The sequence below is a fragment of the Lethenteron reissneri genome, chromosome 5 (genome assembly GCF_015708825.2).
Source record: "Lethenteron reissneri isolate LAM-NWPU_2019-01 chromosome 5, ASM1570882v1, whole genome shotgun sequence".
In the NCBI taxonomy this organism is placed as follows: Eukaryota; Metazoa; Chordata; class Hyperoartia; order Petromyzontiformes; family Petromyzontidae; genus Lethenteron; species Lethenteron reissneri.
The window spans coordinates 2,928,619-2,956,522 of record NC_083783.1 but is presented as its reverse complement, the minus strand read 5'-3'; the positions used below and the strand labels follow the sequence as shown (position 1 = coordinate 2,956,522).

General features: G+C 55.9%; 1 protein-coding gene across 1 annotated transcript in view; it reads right to left on the bottom strand.

Moving 5' to 3' along the window:
• Positions 1 to 2,355: 2,355 nt before the first annotated feature.
• The window catches only part of LOC133351276 (runt-related transcription factor 1-like), a 46,768-nt gene continuing 21,219 nt past the window's right edge, over positions 2,356 to 27,904 (bottom strand). The window contains exons 4-5 of the mRNA XM_061566379.1: positions 17,233 to 17,430; positions 2,356 to 6,016 (exon numbers count right to left, since the gene is read on the bottom strand). Coding sequence (XP_061422363.1) covers positions 5,415 to 6,016; positions 17,233 to 17,430 — 800 coding nt within the window. The 3' untranslated portion in view covers positions 2,356 to 5,414. The remainder of the gene's footprint in view (positions 6,017 to 17,232; positions 17,431 to 27,904) is intronic.

Sequence of the window (27,904 nt, the reverse complement as noted above, 5' to 3'; positions counted from 1 at the left end):
AATTGAGACGTTAACATTGTCCAGTCTCGGCTAGCTCCTCGTCCGGCAGGCGAGGAGGCTGCGTTGGCTGGGGTCGTGTGGCTCGCATGCCCAGCCACCGCATGCCCAGCCACCGCATGCCCAGCCACCGCATGCCCAGCCACCGCGTGCCCAGCCACCGCGTGCCCAGCCACCGCGTGCCCAGCCACCGCGTGCCCAGCCACCGCGTGCCCAGCCACCGCGTGCCCAGCCACCGCGTGCCCAGCCACCGCGTGCCCAGCCACCGCGTGCCCAGCCACCGCGTGCCCAGCCACCGCGTGCCCAGCCACCGCATGCCCAGCCACCGCATTCCCAGCCACCGCATGCCCAGCCACCGCATTCCCAGCCACCGCGTGCCCAGCCACCGCGTGCCCCAGTCACCGCATGCCCAGCCACCGCGTGTCCAGCCACCGCGTGTCCAGCCACCACATGCCCAGCCACCGCATGCCCAGCCACCGCGTGCCCAGCCAACCGCGTGCCCCAGTCACCGCATGCCCAGCCACCGCATTCCCAGCCACCGCGTGCCCAGCCACCGCGTGTCCAGCCACCGCGTGTCCAGCCAACGCATGCCCAGCCACCGCATGCCCAACCACCGCATGCCCAGCCACCGCGTGCCCAGCCAACCGCGTGCCCCAGTCACCGCATGCCCAGCCACCGCATTCCCAGCCACCGCGTGCCCAGCCACCGCGTGTCCAGCCACCGCATGCCCAGCCACCGCGTGCCCAGCCACCGCGTGTCCAGCCACCGCGTGTCCAACCACCGCGTGCCCAGTCACCGCATGCCCGAGCAGCTTCTGTCTGGCCGGACAGACGGGGCTAAACGGGCGGGGCACGGGCTGGAGAAGAGATGGGACTGATGGGGCACGGTGGGGTTGTGGTTACCACCGCTGATGTAAAAACAAAAGTCGGGACGTATCGTGGGAATTTAGATAATTCGCAATCTCAGAAGGGGCCCAGAGCTACATGGCGTGCAGATTTCTCACGACGGTGATCGCCATAGAGAACGATCCCGGGAAAACCTGGACTGATGGCAACCCCGACTCATCGAGACCCAGGGACTCGCACATTGTCCCACAGACTCACACTCGGGTTGCAAACCTCTGTGGTACAAAACCTGGGCTATATTACGGGGGGAAAAGATGAATAAATAAAATCCCCAGGAGAGGGGAGCTGCATGTGGCTGCGTTGTCTTGAGTGGTGGCGCCATCATTTTAGTTACGCAACTGACACGAACCTGGACCTTCACTGTTCCTAGAATACTGCGATTTCCCAAAAGCAGTCGCCGCTGCCTCGCTTAACACGAGGGCAATCCGGGGGAAAACAGGACAGGTGGCAACCCCAGTGAAAGGTACAACGCTGGGGGTGGAGGGGGTGGTATGCGACGGCGGGGGGGGGGGTCGAGGGGGGTCGTTTTGTTTTTTGCGTCGTAAATGAGAACGTCGGATTGACTGAACGCACGTGGCCAATTAGCGACGACCCGTCATATCCATCGCCTGAGGCAACGGGGGGGGGGGGCATGGGGAGGATGAGGTGGGGGTGGGGGGCAGTTGCATCGCACGTGCGCGCGCGGATGTTCCCAGCCCCCCCTCCTCCCCCCCAACTTCGACCCCCCCCCATCCTCTAAGCGTCTCTCCTTCCTTTCCCCAGCCTCCTCACCATTCTTACCGCGACAGCCCTCACCACCCCTGCTAAGCCCCCCCCCGCCGCCTGCGAAACAACCATTACTCCCCCCTCCTTCCCCTCTTAACCCCTCCACCCCCTCCACCCCCACCACCCCCTCCATCCCCTCCACCCCCACCATGTTCTGCCGCAGTAACATCCGCTCATCTGGACGTGCGCGCAGGCAAAGCTTAATTGGGGAAGAGCTCGGGTGGTGGACGAGGTGGGGGGGGGGACGAGTGGGGGGGAGGGGATAGACGAGGTCGACGAGTGGGGGGGGGGGGGGGCAGATTTGTAGAGAGTGGAGGGGGAGGTGAATCTCTGAGCCACGTGTAGAATTTGTGTGGTATGAGTGGTGAGTGTGTGTGGTGAGTAATAAGTGTGAGTGAGTGGTGTGTGTGAGTGGTATGCGAGTGCCGTGTATGTGGTGTGTCAGTGGTCAGCGTGAGTGATGGTTGGCGTGTATGAGCAGTGAGTGTGTGGTGAGTGTGTGTGGCGAGTGTGTGTGGTGAGTGTGAGTGGTGGTTGAGGTGTGTGAGCAGTGAGTGTGTGGTGAGTATGTGTGGTGAGTGTGAGTGGTGGTTGGGGTGTATGAGCAGTGAGTGTGTGGTGAGCGTGTGGTGAGTGGCGAGTGGCTCTCCGCGCCGTGTATGTGTCTCTCCGTGCGTGAGACTTGATCTCAAATCAAATAAGTGCTCTCTTTATTGAACCATCACGGATACGCGGAGTTCACACGGAGCGGGCGCGACCACAACAGAAATCACGAACGCGGAGGGGTCAAAGGCCGAAGATATCACGACGCGAGTCTTCTATATCTATGAACAGGTCATCTTGTCTTCATCAAGCATCATCATCATCATCTCCATCATCACCACCATCATCATAACATTTGTACCGCGTCCCCCCTCGGAGGTAGGGGACCTGACCTCCCCGCTCCCCCACCTGACCCGCTTTGTGACCAGCGGTGTGAGCGCTAGGACACTGGGCACCCTTGTAAACGAGACGTCCTCTCTCCGTCAAATGATCGTCCGTGTGGAAATGCTTCCACTAAAGATTCAAACCGGAGTGAGCGCCGGTGGCGTGGGTGACACGAGATGCGCGGGTGGCACGGGTGGCGCGGGTGGCGTGGGTGGCACGAGTGGCGTGGGTGGCGCGGGTGGCGTGGGTGACACGGGTGCGAGATGAATTGCCAACCGGCGCGCTCCATCACTCACCACGCGATCGCCGACGAGAAGAGGATAGGCGGGGGGTGGGGGGCAGGCTGAGAAAACCCCCGGATAACCCACCTCCCTCCCCTCCTACAGCCTCTGACTCGCCCCCTCCATCACAAGCCCGCTCGCCATGGACCCCATGACTCCTAACCCGCGCCTGCGTCAACGAATGGATTGATCATCCAGCTCGAAGACCCTCATCCTCACTGGGGGCAGAATCAAGAAGGCCACAGGCATTCCCAGTTCACAGCCCTCTAGAGGTGGTGGGAATTATGCATTTCTACGGCGGGAAGAGTCTTTCCAGAGTGCTGAATCGGAGTTTCAACTCCCTTTGGCGGTCAATCACAGACTAACGGACACGCCTTGGTCGCTATTGTCACTGCAAGAAGGCTCTACAGACACACTTGGCTGGAAACGCAACAATGAGAAACGCAGTTATCATCATCATCATCAGCAGCAGCAGCAGCCATAGTCAATCCACTGCTAGATGAAGACGTCCTCAGGCAATCTCTCTCTCTCTCGATCCAGCGATGTGATGATCCACTCAGCGATGGACGGCGGGAGCCGATTTCACCGCAGTGTTTGATTTCAAACTGCGCGTTGTCGCCAGCTGGAAAGTATTATCTCCCCTCCAGGGCCCGATTAGTGCGGCTGAGGTTCTTGCAGGGACGGGTAACTATCGCTTTTGGGCCGTTTCGAAGTAGCGGTAATCCTCAATGTGGCCGCGCATCAGGTGACGAGCGTGGCCCCGGACCGCGTTTAGACCACGTGCCTAGTGTGGTGCACAGAAAAGAGGTCCCCCACTCCTGCGTGAAGGACAGTGGCGTGACCACGTGATCTCTGACTTGCAGTCTCAAGGCCCCTACTCAGCCTTACCTTGGGTTCGAGCTCAGTATTTGGGGGAAAACAATTCCCAGAAAAGCCCTTACCGAGTCTCACGACTCATTTTGCAAGAGAGTCCTGCTTCATTGGGACATTGGGCCAATTTCCATTTGAACTTTGAACGCGTTTAGGGCCGTGCGCGAGGAATCCAACGAACCCGGAGGAAGAAACCCCACGACTTGTGCACACGCGGAGATAACACTCAGAGCGAAGGTTCACCAATTACACAGATTGGTTCAGGATCCCGCTTGCTGTACTCCTGTCTGTTGGCCCTGGCTACCACCTCGCAGCTTAGCGGGTTTACGAGAGTTCAAAGAGGTCAGCGTGACCCCTAACCATTGCCTCCTTGAATTCAGCCCCCACCCCCCTAAAGGGAGGCGGAGGATGGAGGGCTTAGTAGAAAAGGGGCTTGTGGGGGGTTTTCGTTTGTTAATAAATATAGTTTCCGCTACAGTAGCCGCTACAGTAGCCGCGACAGTACCCGCTACAGTAGCCGCTACAGTAGCCGCGACAGTAGCCGCGACAGTAGCCGCTACAGTAGCCGCTACAGTACCCGCTACAGTAGCCGCTACAGTAGCCGCTACAGTACCCGCTACAGTAGCCGCTACAGTAGCCGCTACAGTAGCCGCGACGGTACCCGCGCCGGCTGAGACGTTCACAACGACGCCCCCCACGTGACACGAACAAAACATCGTCGACGGCACCGAACCTGGACGTGACGTCACCGAATCCGGACGTGACGTCACAATAGGGAGGGGAGTGGGAGGGAGAGAGATGCGAGCGTGGAGTGGAGGATGGGGAGGGGTCGGAATTGTATAAAACGCTGTCACAAGAAGTGAAACAGTTGAAATGCAATCGGATGATCAAAAATCATTCACGGAACTTCCATCCCCTTCCCCCGCATAGCGACCGCGTGTGGCGTGCGTGGAAGGGAGCGGGGAGGGGGGGGGGTGAGCGGGGGGGCACGGGCCCACTAAACCTCATCGTACCGATTCCTGCAACAGCAGGGTGTGTGTGGGGGGAGGGATTCACGTGGCGCGAGTCTCTACATTAGCTGGGAGAGGTGAATGGCGGCGAAGTTGGGGGGGAGCATTATATACAGCGGCGGGGGGGGAGGGGCAAGGCAGTTGGGGGAGGGGCGCTGTGAACAAGAAACCTTGAATGGCAGTGTACAATTGGGGGGGGGTGCGTGGCGTTAGGGATGGGGTTATGGGGAGTAGGGAGGTAGGAGGGAGGGGGGCTCGGGGCTGATTCTTAGCGGTGAGATAATTCAACAACTGCCCCCCCCCCGTGTATTAATGTAGCGTCCTCTAGCGGCTGCAGGGGCGACGTGAATTGAGTCTAATCCGGATGACATATTTACATCCCCTCTTGATAAATGCGCTTCTGGACGATTAGTCGATTCCATTAATCGATTAAGAGAGTCCGTGTGATGTATGATAAAAGGGGACCGTAGGGTAAGGCGAGTCGGGAGGACCCTGGGGAGGGGGGTCATGGGGAGGGGGAAGGAGGGAGGGGGGAGGGAGGGGGGCGGAGGGGGCTATGGGGAGGCGGGGTGAGGTGCGGTGAGCGGGTGAGAGAGGGTCGAGAGCCCGTGGTGGTGCGGCGCAGGTGATGGTGGTGATGGTGGCGAGGCTCCACCGCGTCAGTACGGCCTCCACACGGCCTCCTCCAGGCGGCCCGACGACAGGCTGGTGGGTGAGCTGCCCTGGCTGCCCTCAGGGTCATGACCCCCGGCGTCCTGGTGCGCGGAGGGCAGCGCAGGGTTATTGATCAGCGGTCCCGTAGCGAGTGGCCGCTCCTCGCCCACCGCGCCGGGCTGCTGCTGCTGCTGCATCACAGGCGGCGGGAACTGGTAGCTGCTCGTGGAGGGCGCGGCACCGTAGTAGAGGTGCTGGAAGGGTGCCGGGGCGGCCGCCTGGAACGCCGAGCCCTGACCCTGTCCCTGCTGCGAACCCGGGTACGGCGGGGGGAGGTGGTGGTACGAGGCGGCAGCCGCCGCGTGGTAGCGCGCGGCCGCCGCCGCCGCCGCCACCGCGGCCGAGGCGGCCGGCCCGCCGCCCATGGGCGACATGCCCAGGCCGAGGGCCGAGGAGGCCGCCCCCCCCGGGGTGTAGGCGAAGGCCCCCGGGTAGTGGACGCGCGGGTCCCCGAAGCGACCCTCGGGGAGGGTGGAGAGGCCAGCGGCAAACTGCGACTCGAGAGAGACGCGCGGTGGCGCTGAGAAGGCGCCCAGCTCCGACGAGGCTGTTGGGATTGTGGGGGGGACAGGGGTAAGGGGGGCGGGGAGGGGAGGGGGTGGGAGGTGGTCAGATGAGAAGGAGTGGTGAGAGGTAGGGGGAGAGTGGATGAGAGATGGAGGGAGATGAGATGGATGGGGTGAGTGGTAGGAGGAGAGGAGGGTGGGGGGTGGTGCGGGGGTAGAGGGTGGATTGAGGGAAGATCGGAGAGGCGAGAGGAAAGATGGAGGGGTGAGAGATATGGAGGAGGGAGGAAAGGGTTTTTCGTGGTCAGGTGATCTGGGTAGTCACAACAAGGCTGAGAAAACTCGCGACTCTCAAACTCCGCGCGCACGCGGGGCTGATGATTCCCACCAAGGACGAGTCTCGCTGCGTGATGGTGATGATGATGTTGGTGATGGTGGTGATGGTGGTGATGGTGGTGATGGTAGTATTGATGATTGTGTGCTATGAATGTGAGTGCGTCTGTGTATTGTGGGGAACGGTAGTGCAGCAGTTAGCGCACTGCACTACGAACCCGGTGACACGAGTTCAATTCCCACTCACGGTCAACACCAGTGACGATTATCAGAACCGGTCTTGAGCCTCCTCTGGGTCAACTCAGCCTCAAATTAGTACCTGGTGCGGTGTGTAAACATCGCCACTTGGGAGACAAAGGCGGTCGGGCGTGGTTCTAGCCACCCACCCCCTCGTGCGCCGCGTCGGTCTTCATAGGTGTGCTACTCGCTAACAGCACTTGCCCCGATAGTCTGCTGAAGTCTATATGGGGGATCTTTGTTTTTGTGTGCACATGTGTTGTATGAGTGATATATGTTCCTGTGAACTACACTCATCAATTTCTCTATCCGTGTTGAGGTCTCAGTCTGCCAGACACCGACTGTGTCGTCTCTCTTCCATCAAACGGTGTTCAACCGCCCCCACACAAGTCACAACAACTCACTTACTTATTCAACCACTCACTCACTTACCCACTCACTCACTCACCTACTTACTTATTCAACCACTCACTCACCCGCTGACTTACCTAATCACTCACTCACTTACCCACTCACTCACCCACTCACTCACCTACTTACTTATTCAACCACTCACTCTCCCGCTGACTTACCCAATCACGCACGAGCTCACGCACACACACTCACCAACTCACCCTCTCATCCGCTCACTCTCTCATCCAATGAGTCTGTCGCACACTCGACCACCCACCCACTAACCCACTCACTCACACACTCAATGCTCATCTACTCATCCCCTAACTCTCCCACCAAAACAGCCCATTGCTGGTCACAACAACACAATCACTCAGCCACGAACTCACTGACCCACCCATTCACTCACCACACTGCAAGTGACCTCACTGATCGCTCTCGCTGCTTCTTCCTTCGTACCGCTACACTCTGGAATTCCCTCCTCCTTCCATCACCATCATCGCCATCGTGGCATCTCACCCCCAAAACTCTTAGAGCAATAATCTCGCTCAATTCAAGACACGCGCAAAAACTCGTATCCATCACAACGTGTGCTCAGAGTGCTGTTTGTTGCTAGCCGCGTGTTGGGCTGTGTAAAATACACGTACAGAGTGGACATGGGCAGGGTGCGTGGGAGGGGGCGGTGTAAGGGACGAGGGAGGGGGGGGAGACGAGGGAGGGGGGGAGACGAGGGGTGTGAGTCGAGGTGGGGGTCGGAAGTGGGGTGTGGGTTGCGGGGTGAGTCGCGATTCGAGCCAGGTTACGGGCACAGGAGGCTCTTGTGTGGGTACCCCCCCCCCGCCCCCCTGCCCCCCGCGCCCCCCTGCCCCTCGCCCCCGCGGCGCGTGACGTGGAGGGGCGGGGGTGGCAGAGGGGGGGGGGGCAGAGAAAGTTTAGGAAACAGCGCTGTTTGTTTTTGCTTTGCACGTGCGCGCCTGTGTGTGTCAATGTGAACGTGTGTGTGTCAATGTGAACGTGTGTGTGTCAATGTGAACGTGTGTGTGTCAATGTGAACGTGTGTGTCAATGTGAACGTGTGTGTGTTAATGTGAACGTGTGTGTCAATGTGAACGCGTGTACGTGTGTGTGTCTGTCTGTGTGTACGTGTGTGTGTCAATGTGTACGTGTGTATGTCAATGTGAACGTGTGTGTGTCAATGTGAACGTGTGTGTGTCAATGTGAACGTGTGTGTGTCAATGTGAACGTGTGTGTGTCAATGTGAACGTGTGTTGTGTCTGTCTGTGTGTACGTGTGTGTGTCAATGTGTACGTGTGTGTGTCTGTCTGTGTGTACGTGTGTGTGTCAATGTGTACGTGTGTGTGTCAATGTGAACGTGTGTGTGTCAATGTAAACGTGTGTGTCTGTGTACGTGTGTGTCAATGTGAACGTGTGTGTGTGTTAATGTGAACGTGTGTGTGTCAATGTGAACGTGTGTGTCAATGTGAACGTGTGTGTGTTAATGTGAACGTGTGTGTCAATGTGAACGCGTGTACGTGTGTGTGTCTGTCTGTGTGTACGTGTGTGTGTCAATGTGTACGTGTGTATGTCAATGTGAACGTGTGTATGTCAATGTGAACGTGTGTGTGTCAATGTGAACGTGTGTGTGTCAATGTGTACGTGTGTATGTCAATGTGAACGTGTGTGTGTCAATGTGTACGTGTGTGTGTCTGTCTGTGTGTACGTGTGTGTGTCAATGTGTACGTGTGTGTGTCAATGTGAACGTGTGTGTGTCAATGTGAACGTGTGTGTCAATGTGAACGTGTGTGTGTCAATGTGTACGTGTGTATGTCAATGTGTACGTGTGTGTATCAATGTGTACGTGTGTGTGTCTGTCTGTGTGTACGTGTGTGTGTCAATGTGTATGTGTGTGTGTCAATGTGAACGTGTGTGTGTCAATGTGTACGTGTGTGTGTCTGTCTGTGTGTACGTGTGTGTGTCAATGTGTACGTGTGTGTGTCTGTCTGTGTGTACGTGTGTGTGTCAATGTGTACGTGTGTGTGTCAATATGAACGTGTGTGTGTCAATGTAAACGTGTGTGTCTGTGTACGTGTGTGTCAATGTGAACGTGTGTGTGTGTTAATGTGAACGTGTGTGTGTCAATGTGAACGTGTGTGTGTCAATGTGAACGTGTGTGTCAATGTGAACGTGTGTGTGTTAATGTGAACGTGTGTGTCAATGTGAACGCGTGTACGTGTGTGTGTCTGTCTGTGTGTACGTGTGTGTGTCAATGTGTACGTGTGTATGTCAATGTGAACGTGTGTATGTCAATGTGAACGTGTGTGTGTCAATGTGAACGTGTGTGTGTCAATGTGTACGTGTGTATGTCAATGTGAACGTGTGTGTGTCAATGTGTACGTGTGTGTGTCTGTCTGTGTGTACGTGTGTGTGTCAATGTGTACGTGTGTGTGTCAATGTGAACGTGTGTGTGTCAATGTGAACGTGTGTGTCAATGTGAACGTGTGTGTGTCAATGTGTACGTGTGTATGTCAATGTGTACGTGTGTGTATCAATGTGTACGTGTGTGTGTCTGTCTGTGTGTACGTGTGTGTGTCAATGTGTATGTGTGTGTGTCAATGTGAACGTGTGTGTGTCAATGTGTGCGTGTGTGTGTCTGTCTGTGTGTACGTGTGTGTGTCAATGTGTACGTGTGTGTCAATATGAACGTGTGTGTGTCAATGTGTACGTGTGTATGTCAATGTGTAAGTGTGTGTGTCAATATGTACGTGTGTGTGTCAATGTGAACGTGTGTGTCAATGTGTACGTGTGTGTCTGTGTACGTGTGTGTGTCAATGTGAACGTGTGTGTGTCTGTGTACGTGTGTTTCAATGGGAATGTGTTTGTCTGAGGAGCGGTGGTGTAGCGGTTAGCGCGCTCCGCTACGAACCCGGTGACCCGGTTTCGTTTCCCTCTCACGGCCAACACCAGTGTCGATTATCTGAACCGGTCTTGGGCCTCCCCTAGGTCGACTCAGCCTCAAATAAGTATCTGGTGTGTTGTGTAAACACATCCCCGCTGGGGAGACAAAGGCTGCCGGGCATGGTGCTGGCCACCCACCCCCTCGTGTACCGTGTCGGCCTTCATAGGTGCTCGCTAACAGCACTTGCTTCTATCGCCTGTTAAGGCTATACGGGGGATCTTTGTCTTTTGTGTGAGTGCGTGTGCGTTCATGTGAGCGTGGGCAGCAAAGTTCAGCGGTGAGCGCGATGGGCTCCGAACGTGGCGACCCGAGCTCGAATCCGAATTAATTGAACCGGTCATGGGCCTCCTCTCGGTCGACTCAGCCTTAAACGAGTATCCGGATGCGGTGTGTTGGTAAACATCAGCATTGTGGAGACAAAGGCGGCCGCGGATTCTCTCGTGTGCCATGTTGGCCTTCACAGGCACTTGCCCTAAACAGCCTGCAAAGGCTATAGGGGAGACCTTTGTCTGTTGTGTGAGACGCGGTGGCACGCGCTGTCATTTTTTTTGCTGGTTCCAGGAGCGACGCCAACACAAACCCCGATGACTTTTGAGGAGGAGACGACACGTAGTCATCAGTCTTAATGCTCACAAACACTCGGACACACACACAAACACTCGTACACACACACACACAAACACTCGTACACACACAAACACTCATACACACACAAACACTCGTACACACACAAACACTCGTACACACACACACACAAACACTTGTACACACACACAAACACTCGTACACACACACACTGACTTATACATACACCCTCATAACATACATCCTCATACACTCACTCATACGCGCGTACACAAAAGACAAAGATCCCCCGTATAGCCTCTAACAGGGTGTAGGGGCAAGTGCTGTGAGCGAACACCTATAAAGGCCGGCACGGCACACGACGGGGTGGTTGGCCCTCATCACGCCTTTGTCTCCTATTGGCGATGTTTCCACACCGCACCAGATACTCATTTGAGGCTGAGTCGACCTAAGGGAGGTCCAGGACCGGTTCTGATAATCGTCACTGGTGTTGGCCGTGAGAGGGGATCGAACTCGGATCTCACACTCGTACACACACTCTCATACAAGACAAAGATCACCCGTATAGCCTCAATCGACTGTAAGGACAAGTGCTGTTTGCGAGTAGCACCTATGAAGGTAGCACTCGCTGCACACGAGCGAGTTGGGTGGCCAGCACCACTGACGGCCAACTTTGTCTCCCCGAGCGGCGATGTTTATACCACACCGCGGCAGGTACTCATTTGAGGCTGAGTCGACCTAGGGGAGGCCCACCTATACCCCCCCCCCCTAACATTGCATACGGCGGCATCAGCAGCAATCGGACACTCGATTCCTACACAAACAATGTTCAGGGTGCCAACTTCGCACCCCTCCCGCCCAGAGCGTGGGGTTCGGGGGGGGGGCTTCAGATCTGGGGTGGATGTTCATACAGTACGGAGTGCATGGGTGGTGGGGGGGTGGTGGGGGGGGGTAGTGGGGGGGTGGTGGGGGGGCGAGTGTGGACTCGTCGGGAGCCGCCAGGAGCGCTGGGCGAGGCTGTGTCAGCAGCAGCAGCAGAAGAAGCAGCAGCAGCCATGTGGCCAGACCAGAAATTCGGGAAATTCTTCCGCTGCCGCTCGTCGGCCTCCGTGTTTGTTCGGGCAGGGAGGGAGCGAGTGAGCGAGCGAGACGCGAGTGATATTATTCAACACTCGGAGGCTTCTTCCATCCCCGTGCTAAGCCCTGTGCGAGTGTGGGGGTGGAGGGGCGGGGATGGGGGGTCGAACGCGCGAGACGACTGCGGAGGGGAGATGTTAGCCCTCTGTCTGGATGGCGAGCGACCTGGTTGGCACACACGTGCACACGTGCACACGCTCATACACACACGTGGGCACGCGCATATACACACACACACGTGGGCACGCGCATACACACACACGTGCACACGTGCACACGTGCACACGCTCATACACACGCGTGGGCACGCGCATATACACACACACACGTGCACACGCTCATACACACACGTGGGAACGCGCATACACACACACATGTGCACACGTGCACACGCTCATACACACACGTGGGCACGCGCATATACACACACACACGTGCACACGTGCACACGCTCATACACACACGTGGGCACGCGCATACACACACACACACACGTGCACACGTGCACACGCTCATACACACACGTGGGAACGCGCATATACACACACACGTGCACACGCTCATACACACACGTGGGCACGCGCATACACACACACACGTGTGCACACGTGCACACGCTCATACACACACGTGGGCACGCGCATATACACACACACACACGTGCACACGCTCATACACACACGTGGGCACGCGCATACACACACACACGCACACGTGCACACGCTCATACACACGCGTGGGCACGCGCATATACACACACACGTGCACACGTGCACACGCTCATACACACACGTGGGCACGCGCATACACACACACACACGTGCACACGTGCACACGCTCATACACACGCGTGGGCACGCGCATATACACACACACACGTGCACACGTGCACACGCTCATACACACACGTGGGCACGCGCATACACACACACACACGTGCACACGTGCACACGCTCATACACACGCGTGGGCACGCGCATATATACACACACACGTGCACACGTGCACACGCTCATACACACGCGTGGGCACGCGCATATACACACACACGTGCCCACGTATATGCATACACGCGTTCGCACATATGCTCATGAACCCACGCACGGATAGACCGTATAGCCTTAACAGACTGTTGGAGCAAGTGCTGTTTGCGAGCTCCTATGATGAAGGCCGGCACGGCACACAGAGGGGTGGGTGGCCAACACCCGGCCGCCTTTGTCTCCCCAGCGCTGATGTTTTACACACTGCCCCAAGACACGCATATAAGGCTGAGTCAACCTAGGGGAGCTCGGGACCGGTTCAGAAATTTGTCACTGATTCGCCAGGGTTGTAGAGCAGTGCGCAAACCACTACACTACCACATACACACACCACCACCACATACACACAAAGCAAATACAACAATCCCCTATAACGCCTTAAAAAAACTGCCAGGAAAAGTGTTGTTAGCGAACACCTATTAAGGATGGGTCGGCACACGAAGAGGTGGGTGGCCAGCACCACGCCGAACCAGTCCTGGGCCTCTCCTAGGTCTACTCAGCCTCAAATGAGTACATGGTGGGATGTGTAAACATCGCCACAGACACACACAGTTACACTTACATGCATACATTAACACACAGGGATAGACAGCAATACACACACTTACACGTGTACACACGCACGGGTGCACACATTGACAAAGTGCACACTAATATACGCATACACACGTGCGCACACATGCAAGGGTGCACACGCACGCACGTTCACCCCAAGATACAAGCAACCGACATTACGTGTGCGCACACTTACACACACATAGGTGTAGGCAGGCATAAACATACAAAGATCCATATAACCTTGTACAGATTGTTGGAGCAAGCGCTGCATAGCGTAGGTGGGTGGCCAGAACCACGTCCGAACTCCTTTGTGTCCCCAGGCGCGATGGTTACACACCGCCACAGGTAATCATTTGAGGCTTAGTCGACATAGGGAGGCCCATGACTGGATTCAGATATTCGTAACTGGTGTTTGTAGCCGTGAGTGGGAAGGCAGCTGGGGTCGCCGAGTTCGTAGCGCAGCGCGATAGCCACTACACTGCCGTCCCCACACACGCACACACAGACTCACACACACACACGTACACAGACTCGCACATACACGCCCACAGACTCACACACACACACACAGACTCACACACACACAGACTCACACACACACAGACTCACACACGCACACAGACTGGCACACACACAGACTCGCACACAGACTCGCACACAGACTCGCACACAGACTCGCACACAGACTCACACGCACACACAGACTCACACACGCACACAGACTGGCACACACACAGACTCGCACACAGACTCGCACACAGACTCACACGCGCACACAGACTCACCACACACACGCACACAGACTCGCCCACACACGCACACAGACTCACACTCACACAGATTCACACACACAGACACACACACACAGACAGACTCACACACACACACAGACTCACACAGACTCGCACACACAGACAAAAACAAAGATCCCCCATATAGCCTTAACAGACTGTAGGGGCAAGTGCTGTTATAGCGAGCACCTATGAAGGCCGGAACGGTACACGAGGGGGTGGGTGGCCAGCACCACGCCCGACCGCCTTTGTCTCCCTAGCGGCGATGTTTACACACCGCACCAGGTACTCATTTGAGGCTGAGTCGACCTACGCACACAGACTCACACACAGACTCACACACAGACTCACACACACACACACAGACTCACACACACACAGATTCACACACAGACTCCCACATACACAGACTCACACACACACACAGACTCACACACACACAGACTCACACACACACAGACTCACACACACACAGACTCACACACACACACAGACTCACACACACACAGACTCACTCACACACAGACTCACACACACACAGACTCACACACACACAGACTCACACACACAGACTCACACACACACAGACTCACACACACACAGACTCACTCAACAACAACAACAACCGCCATTCGCCACTAAGTGGCGGTGACGTCACCACGATGCTTGTGCCAGGCCAAGTGCACCTTGAGGCCACGTGAAGTGTCGAAAGCCCGCTGGCAGGAGGTCACGGGGCAGACCCAGGTGCCACTGGTCGACTGACCGAGATGACCGAGATGACTGGCTGATGCACCACCTGTGCCCCCTACTGTGCCAACTTGCTGTGCTTTAGCCACCCGGCGCTCCGCTCGTTGTTGTGAGCGTCGCTCCTCCGCCCTCCGTTGTTGTTGGAGGGCGACTGCCTCCAACTGCCCAGTAGCGTCCTTCACGAGCCTCCTCCACTGAGGCCGATTTTGACACCGCTGGTACCAGTCATCGGCAAGTCCACTCAGCTCCACGTCCTCCTGTACCACATCACTCCATCTCTTCTCCAGCCCGTGCCGCGCCCGTCTAGCCCCCTCGATCCGGCCGAACAAAAGCTGTTTAGGCATGCGGTGGCTGGGCATGCGGGCTACATGACCCAGCCAACGCAGCCTTGCCTGCCGGAGGAGCTCACTGATGGGACTTTGCCCAGATCTTTCAAGGATTTGTGAGCTCCTCACACAATCCAGCCTGGTTAAACCCAGGATGGATCATAGGCAGGCCAGCCTAAATGTTTCCAACCGGCGAAGATGCTCCACCAGGGGGGTCCACGTCTCACACACACACAGACTCACACACACACAGACTCACACACACACAGACTCACACACAGACTCACACACAGACTCACACACACAGACTCACACATACACAGACTTACACACACACACGCGCGTGACCGTGACTCGAGTTCACGGCGGAGACTGACGAGGTGACGTCACCTCGTCGAGCGCAAGCAGCTGTGGATTTGACTGTCGCTGATAAAACACCGAATGTTAAAACCGCTCACCTCCCCCCCCACTCACTCACCCCCCCGGCATCCCCTGGGAAGGGGGCTGGGGCAGGGGGGGCTGTGTCACTTCGAAAGCCGACACAGAGACAGAAAATCAACGGAAACAATCACCTGGGTTCCAAGTCGCGTCTCTCCCCGACGAGCAGGTGACGCTGATGCGGCCCTCACTCGGAACCATCGATCGGATGGATTAGAAAATGGGCAGCTCGTCCTCTCGATCGAGCTTATCACCCCCTTCATCCCTTTCATCCCCATCATCCCCATCATCCCCCTCACCCTGATCATCCCGTCATCGCCTCATCCCCCTCATCCCTATTATACCATCGTCTCGTTACCCCCCTCATCCCTATCAACCCCTCATCCAACGGCGGCCGGGTCTCTGTGTAAGGTGAATATTACATGGGTCTCTATGCACGTCTAGGTCTCTGGGTCTCTGTGTAAGGTGAATATTACATGGGTGTCTATGCACGTCTAGGTCTATGTGTCTCTGTGTAAGGTGAATATTACACGGGTCTCTATGTACGTCTAGGTCTCTGGGTCTCTGTGTAAGGTGTATATTACATGGGTCTCTATGCACGTCTAGGTCTCTGGGTCTCTGTGTAAGGTGTATATTACACGGGTCTCTATGCACGTCTAGGTCTCTGGGTCTCTGTGTAAGGTGTATATTACATGGGTCTCTATGCACGTCTAGGTCTCTGGGTCTCTGTGTAAGGTGTATATTACACGGGTCTCTATGCACGTCTAGGTCTCTGGGTCTCTGTGTAAGGTGTATATTACATGGGTCTCTATACACGTCTAGGTCTCTGGGTCTCTGTGTAAGGTGTATATTACATGGGTCTCTATACACGTCTAGGTCTCTGGGTCTCTGTGTAAGGTGTATATTACACGGGTGTCTATGCACGTCTAGGTCTCTGGGTCTCTGTGTAAGGTGTATATTACATGGGTGTCTATGCACGTCTAGGTCTCTGGGTCTCTGTGTAAGGTGTATATTACACGGGTGTCTATGCACGTCTAGGTCTATGTGTCTCTGTGTAAGGTGTATATTACATGGGTCTCTATGCACGTCTAGGTCTCTGGGTCTCTGTGTAAGGTGAATATTACATGGGTGTCTATGCACGTCTAGGTCTCTGGGTCTCCGTGTAAGGTGTATATTACATGGGTTTCTATGCACGTCTAGGTCTCTGTGTCTCTGTGTAAGGTGCATATTACATGGCTGTCTATGCACGTCTAGGTCTATGAGTCTCCGTGTAAGGTGTATATTACACGGGTCTCTATGCATGTCTGTGGCTTGCTGTATAGGTCTCTTGATCTCTGTGTAAATCAATGAAATGCATCAACCCCCTGAAGTTGCAACGCGCGTGCGTGCGCCTCTCCGGAGCCTGGATTCGAACTCGCAACCCTCTCGCCTTTGCCTCGCTCAGCATCTCTGTTGTCGACCGAGTCGAAGCTTCAAATCGAGATTCAAAGCCGAGGCCCTCCACGGAGCCACCACCATGCGAGTAGCCGCCTCGATCATCGACCGACCGGCCGAGTGCGTGAGTGAGTGACTGGCATCGTCCCGAGCCATCGACCGACTGAGCGACCAGCTCGCCGTTTGACTCACTCGCTGTTCGTGTCATTCATTTATCGATTAGAGGTGGAAGGGGGGCTGGAGGAGGAGGGGGGGCGGTCGATCAATCGATTTCTCCACTCACCCTGCATCTGGGGTTGAGGCTGCGCGTTGAAGGCGGTGTGAGCCCCCAGGGAGGCGCGGGGGGCCGCGGGGTGCGCCCCCCCTCCGGCGTGTGGGGGTACCCGCATCCCCGAGCGGCGGAACTGTTCCAACTCGCACAGACGTTCTGGGAACATTGCCGCGCCAGCCTTCACGGGGTCCTCCAGCCTCTGTCTGTGTCCTGGTATGACACGTGTGGGGGGGGGGGGGGGTACGGATGAGGGGGTAGGGGGGGCACCATCACAACTTGCGTTAAATTATGGGAGTGGGGGAGGGGGCGTTGTGTTTGGGAAAAAGAGAGCGGTGGGCGAAGTGATTGGCGTCGGAACCATCAGCAGCGGTGGCTGAGATGTTAACTCCCTCGCCTGGTCTGCAGGAGGTCTCGTGGGTTCGATCCAGAGCCGGACGCCTGCTGCTGTATATTTGGAGTTTGCGTGTCTCTCTCTCTCATCATCATCACGGTGGCTAGGAGATGTTAACTACCTCGCCTGGTATACAGGAGGTCGTGGGTTCGATCCCGACCCTGACGCCTGCTGCTGTATATTTGTAGTCTGCGTGTCTCTCTCTCATCATCATCACGGAGGCTAGGAGATGTTAACTCCCTCGCCTGGTACGCAGGAGGTCGTGGGTTCGATCTCGAGCCTGACGCCTGCTGCTGTATATTTGGAGTTTGCGTGTCTCTCCCTCTCTCTCTCCCCGTGGTCGCGTGGATTTTTCTCCGTGATCTCCGTCTTTCCCCTCCACATTTATAATCAACATCACGCGTTTAGAGCCTTTGGCTGCTGTACATGTCCACGTGATGAGCCACTTCGTTGAGCTACGATTTGTGGCCGGGTATCTAACCTATATAGTAGCTCAGCGGGCCTTGAAATCCAAAATATTTTCATGGGTTCGTTTCAGAAGTTCTGAGAACGGCTCTTCTCATCCGGCGACCCGAGCTCGACTCCCGCTCACAGCCAACATCAGTGGCGATTATCTTAACCGGTCCCGGGCCTCCCCTAGGTAGGCTCAGCCATGAATGAGTACCTGGCGCGGTGTGTATGAACACAGACATTGGTGAGACAAAGGCGGCAAGCGTGGGGCTGGCCACGCCACCACTCCCTCGTGTGCCTTACCGGTCTTCATCGGCGCTACATGCTAGCAGCTCTTGCCCCAACAGTCTGTGTGGGCTACATGGGCTGGCGATCCTTTGTCTATGCACGTTGGGTGGCGTTGGCACACCGAGTGTGCACGTATAACTTCTTTTGCACCGTACGTAGCCAACCGCGCTAATCGTAGGTGCGAGATGAAGAGTTCATTGGCCACTGCAGAGCGACACGGCGCGTTCTCGTCGTGTATTCTGCGTCGGCTACTGCTGCGTAATAAACGCTGCTCTGTACGTACAGGGGGGTGCGGCGGAGGGGGGCTGCGAGGGGGGTGGTGAGGGGTTGGGGGGGGTAACAGTTCTGGGGGAGGGGGGTGTTGTAAGGGGGGGGGGGTGGAGGGTGGGGGGGTGATTAGGACCTGAGAATGGGATGCTGAGACGCAGCAGCGGCAGGAGGGGGGGTTATGAAGAGTGGGGGACTGTTCAGGCGAGGAGGAGGCTCGGAGTGTTGGGTGAGGGGGGGAGGTGGGGGGGAGGGAGGGGAAGGTGGGAGGGGGGGAGGTGGGAGGGGGGGAGGTGGGAGGAGGGGAAGGTGAGGGGGGGAGGTGGGAGGGGGGGGAAGGTGAGGGGGGAGGGGGGCTGGCGCGGAGCCACCAGGAGTCGCCCGCACGCACCGCGCGAAACCGTCCCAAGTCACGCGAGCCCCACCCCTCGCTCCCCCCCAACATCGCCCACTCCCCCCGCCCCTCACACATCTCCGACACGAACACGTTCACTCACTCACGAGCAAACGTCCTCGTTCACCAACACGCTCACCAACACGCTCACAACACACTCACCAACGCACTCACCAACGCGCTCACCAACACGCTCACCAACACGCTCACCAACACGCTCACCAACGCGCTCACCAAGGCGCTCACCAACGCGCTCACCAACACGTTCACCAACACGCTCACCAACACGCTCACCAACACACTCACCAACACACTCACCCACACGCTCACCAACACACTGACCAACACGCTCACCAACGCGCTCACCAACGCGCTCACCAACACGCTCATCCACACGCTCACCAACACGCTCACCAACACGCTCACCAACGCGCTCACCAACACGCTCACCAACACGTTCACCAACACGCTCACCAACACGCTCATCCACACGCTCACCAACACGCTCACCAACACACTCATCCACGCGCTCACCAACACGTTCACCAACACGTTCACCAACGCGCTCACCAACGCGCTCACCAACACGTTCACCAACACGCTCACCAACACACTCATCCACGCGCTCACCAACGCGCTCACCAACACGTTCACCAACACGCTCACCAACACGCTCACCAACACGCTCACAACACGCTCACCAACACGCTCACCAACACGCTCATCCACACGCTCACCAACACGCTCACCAACACGCTCATCCACACGCTCACCAACACGCTCACCAGCACGCTCATCCACACGCTCACCAACACGCTCACCAACACGTTCACCAACACGCTCACCAACACGCTCATCCACACGCTCACCAACACGCTCACCAACACACTCATCCACGCGCTCACCAACACGTTCACCAACACGTTCACCAACGCGCTCACCAACGCGCTCACCAACACGTTCACCAACACGCTCACCAACACACTCATCCACGCGCTCACCAACGCGCTCACCAACACGTTCACCAACACGCTCACCAACACGCTCACCAACACGCTCACAACACGCTCACCAACACGCTCACCAACACGCTCATCCACACGCTCACCAACACGCTCACCAACACGCTCATCCACACGCTCACCAACACGCTCACCAGCACGCTCATCCACACGCTCACCAACACGCTCACCAACACGTTCACCAACACGCTCACCAACACGCTCATCCACACGCTCACCAACACGCTCACCAACACGCTCACCAACACGCTCATCCACACGCTCACCAACACGCTCACCAACACGTTCACCAACACGCTCACCAACACGCTCATCCACACGCTCACCAACACGCTCACCAACACGCTCACCAGCACGCTCATCCACACGCTCACCAACACGCTCACCAACACGTTCACCAACACGCTCACCAACACGCTCATCCACACGCTCACCAACACGCTCACCAACACACTCATCCACGCGCTCACCAACACGTTCACCAACGCGTTCACCAACGCGCTCACCAACGCGCTCACCAACACGTTCACCAACACGCTCACCAACACACTCATCCACGCGCTCACCAACGCGCTCACCAACACGTTCACCAACACGCTCACCAACACGCTCACCAACACGCTCACAACACGCTCACCAACACGCTCACCAACACGCTCATCCACACGCTCACCAACACGCTCACCAACACGCTCATCCACACGCTCACCAACACGCTCACCAGCACGCTCATCCACACGCTCACCAACACGCTCACCAACACGTTCACCAACACGCTCACCAACACGCTCATCCACACGCTCACCAACACGCTCACCAACACGCTCACCAACACGCTCATCCACACGCTCACCAACACGCTCACCAACACGTTCACCAACACGCTCACCAACACGCTCATCCACACGCTCACCAACACGCTCACCAACACGCTCACCAGCACGCTCATCCACACGCTCACCAACACGCTCACCAACACGTTCACCAACACGCTCACCAACACGCTCATCCACACGCTCACCAACACGCTCACCAACACGCTCACCAACACGCTCATCCACACGCTCACCAACACGCTCACCAACACGCTCACACAGTCGTTCCAAATCACGCGCTCACCGACTCACTAGCTCACTACTAACCTCCACACTCACTCAACAACAACATCAACCCGCCACTCATCACTTAGACACGACGTCACGGCAACTCTTTCCGTCAGACGAGGTGAACTTTGAGACCGTCACGTGACGTCTGGAAGGATTTCGCTGCTGATCGGCAGTCACGCGTCGGACCCAGCAGGTGCCATGGGTTGACTGACTGAGATGAATGGAAGATGCCCCATCCGTACTGCCCACTGTGCCAACTCCCTGCATTTTACCGGCGCTCCACGCATTGTTGTGAGCATCGCTCATCCGCCCTCCGCTGTTATTGGAAGGCGACAGCCTCTAACTGCCAGTAGCAGCATCCTTCACGAGCCTCCTCCTCCACAGAGGCCGATCTTGACACTGCTGGTACCGGTCATCGGCAAGTCCACTCAGCTCCCGTATCGCATCAATCAGTGACCCCCTCCAGCCGCTAGAGGCCGATACATTGACCAGTGTTAAACATTCGTCTATTTTATATTCTTCAAATCTTACAATATGCCGCTTCTAGAATGAAGCAGAAGATTGGTGCTGAATACAGCCACACGTGTAACTTTGATCATTACTCGTGTATCGATAGTTTTATTTTAACGTGAAATTCTATTGAGGGACTACTTTGTGTGGTCTTACTGTGGTCTGGGACTGTCTTGTTGTTTTGCTGCCTTGCTCCAAGCTTGCATTTCGTGTTAAAACATCGGCCTGAATGTATGTCCTCATACAATTTGTACGTTACATATTTACTTCGTTATTACATCTTCGTAACTTTCTTACCCGCCCCTACTGGATATCTGTGTAAAAAAGCTTTATAGCTCATCGCATTCCTTAAGTCTACATGAAGATTCTGATTCTGAATGGGCTGGCGGTTTGGTTGTGCCGATACAACCTCTTGTGAGACGGTGATCGCGTTGCATTGAATACGGGTCATTGCCCGAAACGTCGCCTATGTAATTTTTCTTTGTATAGTTTATAATGTCAAGGCTATATGGGGTAGTGTGTAGGTGAGTGTGTCGGTGTGTAGGTGAGTGTGTAGGCGTGCGTGTAGGTGAGTTTGTAGGTGAGTGTGTAGGCGAGTGTGTAGGAGAGTGTGTAGGTGAGTGTGTGTAGGTAAGTGTGTTCGTGTGCAGGTGAGTGTGTAGGTGTGTAGGTGAGTGTGTAGGTGAGTGTGTGTAGGTGTGTAAGGTGAGTGTGTAGGTGAGTGTGTAGGTGTGTAATGTGAGTGTGTAGGTGAGTGTGTAGGTGAGTGTGTAGGAGTGTAGGTGAGTGTGTATGTGTGTATGTGAGTGTGTAGGTGTGTAGGTGAGTGTGTAGGTGTGTAGGTGAGTGAGTAGGTGAGTGTGTTGGCGAGTGAGTAGGTGAGTGTGTAGGTGTGTATGTGAGTGTGTAGGTGTGTGTGTAGGTGAGTGAGTAGGTGAGTGTGTAGGTGAGTGAGTAGGTGCGTGTGTAGGTGAGTGAGTAGGTGAGTGAGTAGGTGAGTATGTAGATGAGTGTGTAGGTGTGTAGGTGAGTGTGTAGGTGAGTGAGTAGGTGAGTGAGTAGGTGAGTGTGTAGGTGAGTGAGTAGGTGAGTGTGTAGGTGAGTGAGTAGGTGAGTGTGTAGGTGAGTGTGTAGGTGAGTGTGTAGGTGTGTAGGTGAGTGTGTAGGTGAGTGAGTAGGTGAGTGAGTAGGTGAGTGTGTAGGTGAGTGAGTAGGTTAGTGAGTAGGTGAGTGAGTAGGTGAGTGAGTAGGTGAGTGTGTAGGTGAGTGTGTAGGTGAGTGAGTAGGTGAGTGTGTAGGTGAGTGAGTAGGTGAGTGTGTAGGTGAGTGTGTAGGTGTGTAGGTGAGTGTGTAGGTGTGTAGGTGAGTGAGTAGGTGAGTGTGTTGGCGAGTGAGTAGGTGAGTGTGTAGGTGTGTATGTGAGTGTGTAGGTGTGTGTGTAGGTGAGTGAGTAGGTGAGTGTGTAGGTGAGTGAGTAGGTGAGTGTGTAGGTGAGTGAGTAGGTGAGTGAGTAGGTGAGTGTGTAGGTGAGTGTGTAGGTGTGTACGTGAGTGTGTAGGTGAGTGAGTAGGTGAGTGAGTAGGTGAGTGTGTAGGTGAGTGAGTAGGTTAGTTAGTAGGTGAGTGAGTAGGTGAGTGAGTAGGTGAGTGTGTAGGTGAGTGTGTAGGTGAGTGAGTAGGTGAGTGTGTAGGTGAGTGAGTAGGTGAGTGTGTAGGTGAGTGTGTAGGTGAGTAAGTAGGTGAGTGAGTAGGTGAGTGTGTAGGTGAGTGTGTAGGTGAGTGAGTAGGTGAGTGTGTAGGTGAGTGAGTAGGTGAGTGTGTAGGTGAGTGTGTAGGTGAATGAGTAGGTGAGTGAGTAGGTGAGTGTGTAGGTGAGTGAGTAGGTGAGTGTGTGTGGGCGAGTATGGCTGAGTGTGTTGGTATGTCGGTGAGTGTGTGCATGCGTGTGCAGGTAGGTGTGTAGGTGAGTGTGCGGGTGTCTATACAGGTGACTGTAGGTATGTAGCAGAGTGGGTAAGTGTGTAGTTGAGTGTGCGGGTGTGGGTGAGAGTGTAGGTTTGTAGGTGAGAGTGTGGGTGAGTGTGTGTGTGTGTAACGAGGAGGGTAAGGAGGCATGGGGGAGGGGCTATAAAGGGCTGTTTATGGGGCTGGGGGCAGCCTTGACAACTCCGCGTAGTGCCCTCTCCCCCCTCACCCCCCTCACCCCCTCACCCCCTCACCCCCTCACCCCCCTCGCCCCCCTCGCCCCCCTCACCCCCCTCACCCCCCTCGCCCCCCTCACCCCCCACTGTCGCCTTCAGGGCTCCGACCGAGAAGGGCTGGACCGGAGCCAAGTGTCTCGCCCGTGTTCACGATGTCTGTGTGTGTGTCTGTGTGTGTGTCTGTGTTTGTGTGTGTGTTTGTGTGTGTGTCTGTGTGTGTGTGTCTGTGTGTGTGTCTGTGTGTGTGTCTGTGTGTGTGTTTGTGTGTGTGTGTCTGTGTGTATGTGTGTGTGTCTGTGTGTGTGTGTCTGTGTGTGTGTATCTGTGTGTGTGTGTGTCTGTGTGTGTGTGTGTGTCTGTGTGTGTGTCTGTGTGTGTGTCGGTGTGTGTGTCGGTGTGTGTGTCGGTGTGTGTGTGTGTCTGTGTGTGTGTGTCAGTGTGTGTGTGTCAGTGCGTGTGTGTCTCAGTGTGTGTGTGTCAGTGTGTGTGTGTGTCTCAGTGTGTGTGTGTCAGTGTGTGTGTGTCAGTGTGTGTGTGTCAGTGTGTGTCTGTGTGTCTGTGTGTGTGTGTTTGTGTGTGTCTGTGTGTGTGTCTGTCTGTGTGTGTGTGTCTGTGTGTGTGTCGGTGTGTGTGTCTGTGTGTGTGTGTCTGTCTGTGTGTGTGTCTGTGTGTGTGTGTGTCTGTGTGTGTGTCTGTGTGTGTGTGTCTGTGTGTGTCTGTGGGGAGCGGTAATGTAGGGGATGTAGGGGTAGTGTAGGGGTTGGAGTGGTGGTGTAGGGGATGGAGTGGTGGTGTAGGGGGTGGAGTGGTGGTGTAGGGGGTGGAGTGGTGGTGTAGGAGATGGAGTGGTGGTGTAGGGGGTGGAGTGGTGGTGTAGGGGGTGGAGTGGTGGTGTAGGGGTTGGAGTGGTGGTGTAGAGGATGGAGCGGTGGTGTAGGGGGTGGAGTGGTGGTGTAGGGGGTGGAGTGGTGGTGTAGGAGATGGAGTGGTGGTGTAGGGGGTGGAGTGGTGGTGTAGGGGATGGAGTGGTGGTGTAGGGGTTGGAGTGGTGGTGTAGGGGTTGGAGTGGTGGTGTAGGGGATGGAGTGGTGGTGTAGGGGTTGGAGTGGTGGTGTAGGAGATGGAGTGGTGGTGTAGGGGTTGGAGTGGTGGTGTAGGGGATGGAGCGGTGGTGTAGGGGGTGGAGTGGTGGTGTAGGGGGTGGAGTGGTGGTGTAGGAGATGGAGTGGTGGTGTAGGGGGTGGAGTGGTGGTGTAGGAGATGGAGTGGTGGTGTAGGGGTTGGAGTGGTGGTGTAGAAGATGGAGTGGTGGTGTAGGGGGTGGAGTGGTGGTGTAGGAGATGGAGTGGTGGTGTAGGGGGTGGAGTGGTGGTGTAGGGGGTGGAGTGGTGGTGTAGGGGTTGGAGTGGTGGTGTAGGGGTTGGAGTGGTGGTGTAGGGGTTGGAGTGGTGGTGTAGGGGGTGGAGTGGTGGTGTAGGAGATGGAGTGGTGGTGTAGGGGGTGGAGTGGTGGTGTAGGAGATGGAGTGGTGGTGTAGGGGGTGGGAGTGGTGGTGTAGGGGGTGGAGTGGTGGTGTAGGGGATGGAGCGGTGGTGTAGGGGGTGGAGTGGTGGTGTAGGAGATGGAGTGGTGGTGTAGGGGGTGGAGTGGTGGTGTAGGGGGTGGAGTGGTGGTGTAGGAGATGGAGTGGTGGTGTAGGGGTTGGAGTGGTGGTGTAGGGGATGGAGTGGTGGTGTAGGAGATGGAGTGGTGGTGTAGGTGATGGAGTGGTGGTGTAGGGGGTGGAGTGGTGGTGTAGGGGATGGAGCGGTGGTGTAGGGGGTGGAGTGGTGGTGTAGGGGGTGGAGTGGTGGTGTAGGAGGTGGAGTGGTGGTGTAGGGGGTGGAGTGGTGGTGTAGGGGGTGGAGTGGTGGTGTAGGAGATGGAGTGGTGGTGTAGGGGTTGGAGTGGTGGTGTAGGAGATGGAGTGGTGGTGTAGGGGATGGAGTGGTGGTGTAGGTGATGGAGTGGTGGTGTAGGGGGTGGAGTGGTGGTGTAGGGGATGGAGTGGTGGTGTAGGGGTTGGAGTGGTGGTGTAGGGGTTGGAGTGGTGGTGTAGGGGTTGGAGTGGTGGTGTAGGGGTTGGAGTGGTGGTGTAGGAGATGGAGTGGTGGTGTAGGGGGTGGAGTGGTGGTGTAGGGGATGGAGTGGTGGTGTAGGGGTTGGAGTGGTGGTGTAGGGGTTGGAGTGGTGGTGTAGGGGTTGGAGTGGTGGTGTAGGGGATGGAGTGGTGGTGTAGGGGTTGGAGTGGTGGTGTAGGAGATGGAGTGGTGGTGTAGGGGTTGGAGTGGTGGTGTAGGGGATGGAGCGGTGGTGTAGGGGGTGGAGTGGTGGTGTAGGGGGTGGAGTGGTGGTGTAGGGGATGGAGTGGTGGTGTAGGGGGTGGAGTGGTGGTGTAGGAGATGGAGTGGTGGTGTAGGGGTTGGAGTGGTGGTGTAGAAGATGGAGTGGTGGTGTAGGGGGTGGAGTGGTGGTGTAGGAGATGGAGTGGTGGTGTAGGGGGTGGAGTGGTGGTGTAGGGGGTGGAGTGGTGGTGTAGGGGTTGGAGTGGTGGTGTAGGGGTTGGAGTGGTGGTGTAGGGGTTGGAGTGGTGGTGTAGGGGGTGGAGTGGTGGTGTAGGAGATGGAGTGGTGGTGTAGGGGGTGGGAGTGGTGGTGTAGGGGTTGGAGCGGTGGTGTAGGGGATGGAGTGGTGGTGTAGGGGATGGAGTGGTGGTGTAGGGGATGGAGTGGTGGTGTAGGGGGTGTAGTGGTGGTGTAGGGGGTGGAGTGGTGGTGTAGGGGATGGAGTGGTGGTGTAGGGGGTGGGAGTGGTGGTGTAGGGGGTGGGAGTGGTGGTGTAGGGGTTGGAGTGGTGGTGTAGGGGATGGAGTGGTGGTGTAGGGGATGGAGTGGTGGTGTAGGGGATGGAGTGGTGGTGTAGGGGTTGGAGTGGTGGTGTAGGGGATGGAGTGGTGGTGTAGGGGATGGAGTGGTGGTGTAGGGGATGGAGTGGTGGTGTAGGGGTTGGAGTGGTGGTGTAGGGGGTGGAGTGGTGGTGTAGGGGAGGGAGCGGTGGTGTAGGGGAGGGAGCGGTGGTGTAGGGGGTGGAGTGGTGGTGTAGGGGAGGGAGCGGTGGTGTAGGGGGTGGAGTGGTGGTGTAGGGCATGGAGCGGTAGTTTAGGGGTTAGCTCGCTATGAACCCGGCTATCCGGGTTCAATTCCCGCTCACGGTTGACACCAATGACGATCATCTGAACTTGTCCTGCGTCTCCCCTAGGTCGACTCAGCCTAAAAAAAAGTACCTCGTGCTTAGCTTTTTGCGAGGCCTGGCGAGATCGAGCGCGCTCCGGGTGATTTGGTTGCGTGTTGAGGACAATGGTGATGATGAAGGTGATATTGATGGTGATGATGATGATGAAGGTGATATTGATATTGATGGTGATGATGAAGGTGATATTGATGGTGATGATGATGATGAAGGTGATATTGATATTGATGGTGATGATGAAGGTGATATTGATGGTGATGATGAGGATGATGATGATGATGAAGGTGATATTGATGGTGATGATGATGATGAAGGTGATATTGATATTGATGGTGATGATGAAGGTGATATTGATGGTGATGATGAGGATGATGATGATGATGAAGGTGATATTGATGGTGATGATGATGATGAAGGTGATATTGATATTGATGGTGATGATGATGATGAAGGTGATATTGATGGTGATGATGATGATGATGAAGGTGATATTGATGGTGATGATGATGATGAAGGTGATATTGATATTGATGGTGATGATGAAGGTGATATTGATGGTGATGGTGATGATGATGATGAAGGTGATATTGATATTGATGGTGATGATGAAGGTGATATTGATATTGATGGTGATGATGAAGGTGATATTGATATTGATGGTGATGATGATGATGAAGGTGATATTGATATTGATGGTGATGATGAAGGTGATATTGATATTGATGGTGATGATGAAGGTGATATTGATATTGATGGTGATGATGAAGA